Source organism: Notothenia coriiceps, unplaced genomic scaffold (assembly GCF_000735185.1).
Source record: "Notothenia coriiceps isolate Sejong01 unplaced genomic scaffold, NC01 NC01_scaffold00018781, whole genome shotgun sequence".
NCBI classification, from domain to species: domain Eukaryota; kingdom Metazoa; phylum Chordata; class Actinopteri; order Perciformes; family Nototheniidae; genus Notothenia; species Notothenia coriiceps.
The window spans coordinates 237-10,715 of record NW_011351482.1 but is presented as its reverse complement, the minus strand read 5'-3'; the positions used below and the strand labels follow the sequence as shown (position 1 = coordinate 10,715).

At 41.1% G+C, this 10,479-nt stretch overlaps 1 protein-coding gene across 1 annotated transcript; it reads left to right on the top strand.

Annotated features, from left to right (window-relative positions):
- Positions 1-683: 683 nt before the first annotated feature.
- LOC104951245 (low-density lipoprotein receptor-related protein 8-like) lies at positions 684-9,060 on the top strand. The gene is made up of 4 exons (XM_010777884.1): positions 684-1,044; positions 2,295-2,588; positions 4,472-4,540; positions 6,568-9,060. Exons 1-4 carry the CDS (start codon positions 1,026-1,028, stop codon positions 6,906-6,908), a joined length of 723 nt encoding a protein of 240 aa, XP_010776186.1. The 5' UTR covers positions 684-1,025; the 3' UTR covers positions 6,909-9,060.
- The last annotated feature ends 1,419 nt before the right edge of the window (positions 9,061-10,479 follow it).

Here is a 10,479-nt window from a genome sequence, read left to right as displayed (position 1 = left end):
TTACTAGCTAACACACTACTAGCTTAAATACCGCATGTAACTTTACTAGCTAACACACTACTAGCTTGAATACTGCATGTAACTTTACTAGCTAACATACTACTAGCTTAAATACCGCATGTAACTTTACTAGCTAACACACTACTAGCTTAAATACTGCATGTAACTTTACTAATTAACACACTACTAGCTTAAATACTGCATGTAACTTTACTAGCCAACACACTACTAGCTTAAATACTGCATGTAACTTTACTAGCTAACACACTACTAGCTTAAATACTGCATGTAACTTTACTAGCTAACACACTAGTAGCTTAAATACCACATGTAACTTTACTAGCTAACATACTACTAGTTTAAATACCGCATGTAACTTTACTAGCTAACACACTACTAGCTTAAATACTGCATGTAACTTTACTAGCTAACAAACTACTAGCTTAAATACCACATGTAATTTAACTAGCTAACATATTGCTAGCTTAAATTACATATGTACCCTAACTTAATTTTTACCCAGAAAAGCTAAAAACACAATATCATCACACAATACCTACAGACAAAAAGTCCCCAAGACAAAAGCTTGATAGCCACAAAAACAGCAACACTCATCCAAAAGAATTAACAAACTAGAGAGCACTCACTCTGAGCCAAGAAAAAATGACTGCACTTATTAGACCCATCCCATAGGCAGCACAGTTTTTGTTCTTTTAGATTGTGTTTGAACTTTGTAAAAGGTTTAATTTAAAGAGAATAGAACAGTTCACAAAATAAACATATTCTGTCTCTCACTGACATCCTACTCACTCCCAATGCTGAACAAGGGATAATCGTATTTATATAGCCACAACTGTTTAATTCTCCATGTCACTCTTTATTTCTCTCCAGGCCCAGACAGCTGTAATCTAGGCAGCGTGGCCAATGGAGGCTGCGAGTACTTGTGTCTTAAGGCTCCGCAGATCACTGAACACTCGCCCAAATACACCTGCGCCTGCCCTGACAGGCAGGACCTGGGGCCCGAGATGAGAGGCTGTGTTCCAGGTGAGCGTGTTTACCCCTTTTAATTGGGTGTATTAAGTAATCAATAGCTCTTAAAGGGATTTATCGGGCAGAGCGCCACAGTGCTTACTCTGGAGATAATCACATTCTGCACCAGTTAAGTAAGCTCTTATTTGCTTTTGTGTTGAGTGTCATCAGAGGGGAACTTTAGGGATTTTGGGCAGTTGCCTAGTGGATTAATGCTGAAAAATGTATATGCAATAATAGCTTGCACTTTTTAGAGACATTTGCTGACAAAACAAATAATACAGAAACACAATAACAGGAAAGAGTGGTAGCAATGCCTTTTTAAGCTAAATAATAAGCCTGTATAAATCTATATTCCTACTTTTGATTAAAAAAAATCTAAATCAAACAACTTTGCCAAAATGCCTAAAAGACTGGGCTCTGGTTTCAGACAGAGGATGAAAAGAGGTGCTAAATATAAATAAAGAGCTTTTTGAACATTAAAGCACACAGTAGAGGCATAGCATAGAAATAAGAACCTGAAAATTAGCTAAATATGTCCTCTTTTATACGTCATCTTTACAATTGTTACCTATTTTTGAAAATATTTGTATTGTTGCTGTCTTTCTGAAGCTCAATTTGCCATATTCACTTTATGCTATACAAGTAGTTTGGGTTTAGAATTGCCTGGTTATAACTGGCTTCATTTAGCACCGAGCTTAGCCAGCAGAACCCATTTAAAAGATGATTTAATATTTTATTTGTAATAATGGATAGTAAATGATTAAATAGGCCCCCTTAAAGCAACATCGAACCTGTAAGCAAAACACATAGTTGCTAAGCAACAATGCAGTGGATACAATGATATGGATCATTATGCAATCTAAGACCACATCTCTGGTTGTATGGCATCGCAGTGGAATATATGATGCTGACAGCTGCTTAAAACAGATCCCAGGACAGTTGTATTCCATGAATGTTCCTGACTGAAAGTTGTCATGGTGATACCAAGGTGGAAATAAAAAAAGGAATGTGAAAATAAATCTTTGCTCGTGATGAATCCAAATAGGTATGATTGTATTATACTACCTAGTGATTATATAACACATTATGCAATATATACATAATATTATAGAGGATTGTCCCGTGTATCTTATTCTAAAGGAAATAAAAAGGAAGCATTGAAGCTCTAGGTCAATAGGTTTTTAGATGTGTCTCATGAGTCATACATCAGTAAATCAGTTTCTCAGCTGAAGGTTTCTATGGTTCCTCTTCCTTCTATGCAGCAGCACCAAGAAACGACACACCAGCATCCTCACCTCCCACTGGATTCACGCCTGGCACCAGAGCAACTGATGTGGAAGACTTCCCCCCTCCCTCAGGTGGAGTGTCGCAGGCCGACGCCACCCCCCACCTGACCACAGCTCCCTCTGGGGGCCCCGAGCCCTTCACACCCCTCTCCACTCTCAAGCCTTTATCGTCACAGGAGTCAAAGGCACTGGGCTCCCACTCCCACTCCACCGCCACCGTGATGGTGATGACCACCACCCCGGGGGGGGACAGCAGCGTCTCGCAACACTGTGAGTGGGCTGTGTAAAGCACTGACACGACAATACAAAGTCCCATCAATTGTTGCGAAAACAGTAGCCGCTTTCACACCAAGCACTTTGCCGTACTTAGTTCCCAGCACTTAGTTCCCCCATGGAACTAAAGAGCAGATCGCATTCACACCGGAATAAGTCCCTGAGGGAAGATTACGCAAATGAAGCCACTGACGTCACTTATTTTTCCTCTGCTTTGGGTGTAATGGCAGGCCGCAAACAACTTCACGGCGTATACTGCCACCCGAAGTCCCCGGTAGAAGCTGCTGGGACTCCCAGCAGCTTCTACTGAAGCCTTCCGAGTAAATCTCCAGAACGCCGACACCTCCTCATCTCCACCGCTCCCATGTTTTCTTTTGTGTTGCCATAAGTTATTCTCTCTCCGTATGTGCGCTGGGCTAATGCTAATAATGCTAATGCCAGCAAATGCTAATGCCAGCAAATACAATACACTTCACAAAACTTTCCCGAGTTTTATGGTTCGTGGTTTACAATTCGCCCAGCCAATCAGAAATTGGAACTTTTCTCCCCAGGAAAGTACCTGCTCTTTAGCAGGGACTGAAAAGGGGGGAAAAGTTCTCATGAACTAAGTTCTCTTTTTGGTGTGAATGCAAAATCCCAGGAACTATCGGAACTAAAAGAGAAAAGTACGGGGAAAAGTACTCCGGTGTGAAAGCGCCTAGTTTTATTAACATTTGAGGAACATTTTTTATACCACCAATATAATAATATAGTTACATTACACATGCAAACAACTTAATATTAATATTCCTAAACATCAATACCTGAAAACTCTTTTATACTAGAAATGCGCACATTTCAAGTCTTGTAAAAGTCAAGGAAAACCTGTTTAATCTGTCATTTCCAAATCATTGTACTATTAATTGAGAACCTGGATATTATCAAGGTACTGTTCAAGTATTTTACAATAATTCAAAGCCCTAACATTTTCAAGGTCATGTTTAAATATCGGAAAATAAGTTTATGATGTAAACGTTTTCCTGGTCATATCAAGATAGAGTACAATAAGTAAGAAACTAAATGTGCGTAATGACAGGCCTATTTGTGAATTCATAATGTTGAAATCCTGAATATGCTGCTTAAAACTCTTTGAATAATAAATAGATATGTAAGAATGTATTCACATCAAATCACATTCTTACCAGCACTTCATGAAATCCAGCACGTTGTGATTCACATTTTTCCTGTGACCTCTGTGCTTCTCCCATTCATGCTTTAACAAAAGACGGTGTCCAATTCTCTGATGAAGGGGCACTTTCACCTGACAACCTCATCTCCTGCAAGCACAACATTCTATAGTCCTATTGACACTCATAGTGTAGCTAACCTCCCCCTCATTGATGACATTAGGTGAGGTATCTACTCGCCCCACCAACCACGCTCCACAGCCTCTAACAGAACTGATGGATGCTACCTTATCGCCTTAGAAATGTCGTCTTTCCTTGGATTAATTGTGCTCTGTGTGGACTCTGGTGTGTTTGTAAGTCTGCGAGGGCATGTGTAACTGCACATAAATAAGTGTGTGAGTAAGTATGTGGTATGTAAATGAGTGTGAGGTTACATAGAAGCCTGATGGAGCATGTATGGATGAAATGCGGAAGGTCAGAGGTAGAGTCAAGGTCACACTGACAAATGCCAAGCAGCTCTTAATTTCCCTCTCCGACTTTCATTTTTATTCCAACCTCTTTTTCATGATCTGTCTCTCGCTCCCACTCCCCGCCTCAGTTTTATCTCCCTCACCTGCTTATCGCTCACTCTATTCCTCACATTTAATATCCCGTTCCTCACTCGTGTCCCCTCTCACTCTGCAGCCTTTTCTGACTCTCTTCCTCTGTTTTCAGCCGGAAGAGAGCATTTCCTCATGGGCGAGAACCTGACAGTGGCTGTTCTGGGACTGGTCATCCCCATCGGTAAGTCCCCGGAAGCCTTCTTTTCTCTGTCTGTCTGTGTGTGTGTGTGTGTGTGTGTGTGTGTGTGTGTGTGTGTGTGTGTGTGTGTGTGTGTGTGTGTGTGTGTGTGTGTGTGTGTGTGTGTGTGTGTGTGTGTGTGTGTGTGTGTGTGTGTGTGTGTGTGTGTAGTGTGTGTGTGTGTGTACGTGTGTGTGTGTGTGTGTGTGTGTGTGTGTGTGTGTGTGTGTGTGTGTCCACATCCACATCCACATCAGAGGCCTGCAGGGCTGCGTAAAGCGGCTGTCTACCTGTGGCCTCAGTGTTTTCAGCCCATTCACACTGACACAGCTCTTCCCTCACTGAGTCATGTTCTGTGCGTCCGACATCGCTGCCACGCTGCATTATTCACACTGTGTTGCTGCGTCGAGTTCTGCTACAGCCAGGCTCTTCATGACCTGTTGTCTTGGTGTTGTTAGCACACTTTTTTGCAGCAAGAAGGCAACAAAATGAAAATAATGTCTCACTGACTGCTTGTTGTATCTAGTCTACGGAAGCCGAGAACTGACCTGCATGAGAAGTTTGTTTTTAACACCGCAATTTCCAAATCACAAGTTAATATTTATTTCATTTTCTCATGATATAGGGTAAATGATGCTGGTTTGAATCATGACTGCTGGAAAGGATTCATTACTGAAACAGAAAATATGGGCATAAATGTGTAATTAATGCCTTGATTTACATTTTTTATATGCATATGTGAAAGTCTTCTCCCTATATGATGAGGACTGTCCTGAATCTGATTTTTAAAAAAGAGGCTTTTCTGCTTGTGCTAAACCTTGATTCAAGTACAATCTGATGCATAAATGTGTAAATCCTTAATAGACACTCCTTGATCCAACATGTCCAGATTAAATTGGCTGCTATTGTTGCCGACGCCAATCTATGTGAGCAAGGCAGTCCTAAACTCTGATGAACTTAAAAGTCATTTGAGGAAACAACCTTTAGTTTTCGGCAGGGTGATTAGCTTGTTATCCAGATATTACAAAGATTGTAAACAAAATAATCAACTTGTGATTTTGAGATAATGGCGTTTAATACAAATTCCAAGCAAGGCCCTTCATACCTTCCGCACAGGCCGTAAAGTTTGTTTTTAAACCAGTCAACCAAAGAACAGTTCATGCAATGAAGGGTAGATATATTAAGGCTGTAGAAAAAGAAAAACATAATTTATGTTTGGAAAATATTGCCCTTGGCTGAAGCAATGAAAAAAAAAGGCAGTATTAGTTTACAGAGACTGTTCTCATTAAATACCTCATAAAGGGAACAGACGAGAAAAAACACAACATATAATCTTTATTGGTGCTTCATTGATGTCATTTAATGATTCATTATTAAATCACAATGGTTATTCAAGAGACATTAGCTAAGGCTGAGTTGCCCAGATTGTGATGTAACAGGATAGTTAAACTTTTTCCTCCCGAAGCAAAGTTTAAAACTAAATTACTGCAAAGCCAGGCCAGTTATAGCGCTCCTAGCCTCTGATAATGTCATCATTTTTTGAAAATAATATAAAATGTGCACTTAACCTGATCACAAATAAATTAAATCCAATTAAGTAATAACATGACCATCAATGTAATGACCGATTGACCAATGACTGATTTCAAAATATATAACTTGTTCCAATCATGTAACTCCTTTTTTGCTGGGTACTTATTTTTAATTGAAAGTCAGTTTTAATAACGTAATACGTTTTTTGATATTAATTACATACGATTTGGTTAACATATTTTATATTTTTAGGCATTCAGGAAATTATCCCATTGGGCGGGAAAGTGCTTTACACAGCTGCTTCAGAGTCTGTCTTTAAAATGTGTTGCTTGGTGTTTGATGTTGCGAAGCCACCCGCACAGAAAACCTTTCTTAACCCCCTACACCTCCCTATATGTGCCTCGCATTCCTTCACCGTCCCCCATTTCACGCCATGGACTGGTTTCATTAACGCTCCCCTTCCCCTGTCCCTGCCGCTGTGTGTTAAACGCATGCAGTTCCTATCGTTGCCACAGTGGTGTTCGGCCTGGTGTGTGCCGGGGTCTACATGGTGTGGCGCAACTGGCGGAGCAACTCCACCAAGAGCATGAACTTCGACAACCCCGTCTACCGCAAGACCACCGGCGAGGGCGAGGAGGACGAGATCCACATTGGGCGGTCGGACGGCATGGGACACCACGTGCACCACCACCCGTACCCGCCAGGAGTCAACATGGGCGTGGTGGGAGCAGGGGGTGGCACTTGCCCGCAGTTCATCGCCCTGCCACTGGGGGGCAGCATGCCCGACCCGGGGACTCACTGGTACACGGAGCAGCCCATGCTCTCCACGGCAAAGTGACCCCCGGGGGCGGACTCAGGGGGAGACGGCCACTCAGGCACACGCACACACAGCGAATCAGGGGGACACGGACTGAGTTTGTAGAAGGTACGAACATCAAGTGTTACGTCCAGACATGTCCTATGCCAAATTCCATTTGAAAAACAGCCAAATTAATGACTGACATGTTTCTTTAAGAAAAATGTTTCATACCTTTCCTGTGCTGGACCAGGATCTACTTTTTTCCGGTAAACACTGAGAATTAATTATTAATGTGTTGTAACGTGAACCCGACATTGACCTGAACTGGAATACGGAGTCAGACTGTTTCATCGTTTTGAGTCTCTTGCATTGGTAAGTGTGCTGTGTGTCGTATATTTTGTGACGTGGCTACTGAGAGGTCCTGTTTTGTGTTTAGTTTTTCTAAATTTGTCTTATTCCTGGTGGACCGCAGAGTTCTTGGAACACCTGTTTAGAAAGGAGAAGCTCTGAAACTGATACAGTATCCGCGTTGATGGGATAATCTGTACAGATTCACGTTAGAATCGATCACAAATGTAATCAACCGTCATTACTGGAGCTGGCTTTTGTCAATTTCCCTGCATGGGTGTCCCTCAATAAGACTTTTTCCATCCTGATTGATTTTAAAGAAAGGTTACCACCCACATTACGGCCTTTCTCTCTGGTTCCAGGGAAAGCTTCTCAAGGGTGATTTGTTATTTCAGAGTGCAGAGAAACCACATTGATTTAAGGGGAAATGTTTTTATTTGACACCCCAGAGTTTTGCGGATTGGAGAGAAGACAAACAGTATTTAGAGAACAGAGAATTTGCGGTTCGAAGGAAAGTGGATTTTTTTTCACGCACAAGTCCTTTCTCATTGTGAGTTATTTATATGTTAAATGGTTTGAGAAAAAGCAATAGACTCCAGCTTTAAGTCAGGCCGCAGCGTTTACGTGGTGGAGAGAAACCCTCGAGAGTTAACACTTTTATTTGATCGCCCGCTTTTGACTGTGACAAAATGCGCACATGAATACACATAGGGCGCAGCGATGGCAAAACCCTGCTGCTCTCCAGAGGATGGAGGCAATGTGCACTCGCCCTCCCAAAACACAAACAGCATGCATAATCGCTCACCAGCTGACAATGCAGCCATTCATTGTCCCAGGCATACACACACACAAATGCACGCACACACTCACAGAAGCACGCTGGTTTTTAAAGCCCGCTCCCCTCCTCCCACTCAGATCTGTGATATCAGAGCAGACAGTTTAGATGGTGCCATGTGGTGGCATGATGAAAAAAGACCTGTCATGTGATGTAGCCGCGGAAAACAAAACATCTGACTGTGATGTAACAAAGGGGAGAAAAGTGTGCTGGTTTAGCTACGTCATTCCCCTATTTATAAACCTTAAAAGTGTGTGTGTGGGTGTGTGTTTGTTCATTATTATGCATGTGAGTGCTAATGTTCATCCCACAGCCATATTTGAACCGTTTTGTATGCTCTCTGTTGCACAACCCTCTTAGAATGCCTTCTGTAATGTGGACTGCATGTAAGGAAACAGTGTGTGAAAGTGTGTGTGGATACACAGGTGTGTAAGTTTATGTGTGTGACAGTGTGTGTATGAGACAGCGTGTGACACTTGAGAAGAGGGTGCTTTTTGATTCATTGATTTGTAAATATGTTTTCATAAGGTTTTTTGATAATGTATTATACAATTATGTAAAAGAAAAAGATGTACATAAGATTTTAGATAAAGTGTCGACAGGTATATTAATTTATTTGTATAACAGCAGAGCACTGCATTCCCTGATTGTAAAGATTTGAATAATCCACCAAAGTGGTTTGTGTTGTTTTCCTTGCCGTGCACCACTTAGCGTCCTTATTTTGTGCAACCCTTCTTTTCTTTGTTGTCCACGTAAAATATGGCGTCCCATTCCCGACAACTTGAGTATTAAGTAGATGATTCATTTTTGTTTATTTGTGCCTTTTGGTTGATTTTTTTGTATTCTCCTGTAGTGTTTTTCAAGATAAAGACAGGGATCAGCCAACTACTGTACATGCAAAGATAAAATGTGTATGAAGATCAAACTGGTTCCACTTTTTGATTTTCTGTAATGGATTACTTTTTAATATCTCTATATATTGATATATAAAATCTGACTGAAAATTTCCTCAATGTGTGATTTTCTTTTTTCCTACAACATATCAAATATGTAACATACATTTCACAAACATTCTGCTCAAAGAAAATGATTCCCTTTCATTGAAGATCTGCTATCTTGAATTTCCTTTTATTTTTCAGTCTTTCATCTGTTGTTTATTTGTAATTCTTTTTAAAACAACGATGTGTCAAATGTGTGTAATGACAATTGTGTGGCAAACTCACAGAGAATTCTTCCCAAGCCTAACCATTCCCCTCACTTGTATGAAGTCTTGAAGCATGTTTTAGCTTGTTTTAGTTTTGCGGCCTGACATTTTTTCTGTTTGATTCCGGTTCACTGCACAAGTTTCTGGACGTTTTTTGGCGAAAAAGCAATGATAAACCAACTGTCAGCATTTCAGTTCTTTGCCAGTACCCTAATGACAGCCATTTAAAGTTAGCGACTACTGTAGCTAACCTCTAAATTAAAACCTGGATGCATTCAGAACACATTTTTCTTTGTGTAAATTGCTCAAATGTAGGCTAATGTCTTCTTTTTCTAACCTTTATTTTACCTGCTATAGGCTGGTTGCCAATTAAGGCTGAAGCAGCAAAACGACTGAATGAATTGCTTATGAATTTGTGTTTTTAATGTTGAAGCGTTTAAGAAGCTGCTCCTACAGCATGTTTAGAGTCCATTCTGACTGAGCTGCTTTATGCATTCATCCACTTACAAAGTGATTCATCAGCAGCCAGGAAAAGTCGTGGTTAAATCCAGTCCATTGTCATTATTAAAGTGAAGCAGGGTAAATGCTTTTTAGCCCTTCATTGTTGTACCAATCCCCATTGGGATCCTGTGTAATAGGTATTTGTTATTCGTCCAGTTGGTTTTGCAGCAGCACAAAAGGTGTCATATGTGTTCACTGAGCACAAAGGCAACGATGAACACAGAGATGGAACACCTTTATTCCCTCTAGCGTGAAGGACTCTTTAGGTGGGGGATGCTGTTTTTACACTAATGCATCTGTAAAACAGGCACATGGCATATATCTACCCATGAATACATATTGTAAACATGCTTTAAAGGGACAGTACTAGGCATGGGCGGTATAATTTTTTTCATACCGTCATACCTTGCTGACATCATACCGTGGTATACGGTATATGACGGTATCAGTCCCAATTTAAGGGGTCATTTCTCCCAAAAAAAAAATGTTTTACTCACTATATCAACAGCCCCACCAAAAATATTTTCCACCAGCCGCCACTGACGGTATGACTTGGGTCGACTTGAGTGAGGTGGCGTTCGGCGGCAAATAGATGTTTCGAACGGTATATTATATGTTCGGTGTAAAATGCAGCCCGAGCCGGTAGACGCTCGCAAAGTGCCGCGACGTGCGCGCAAGGGCTGCATACATGACACATTGTGCAAATGGCACATTTTGAGATC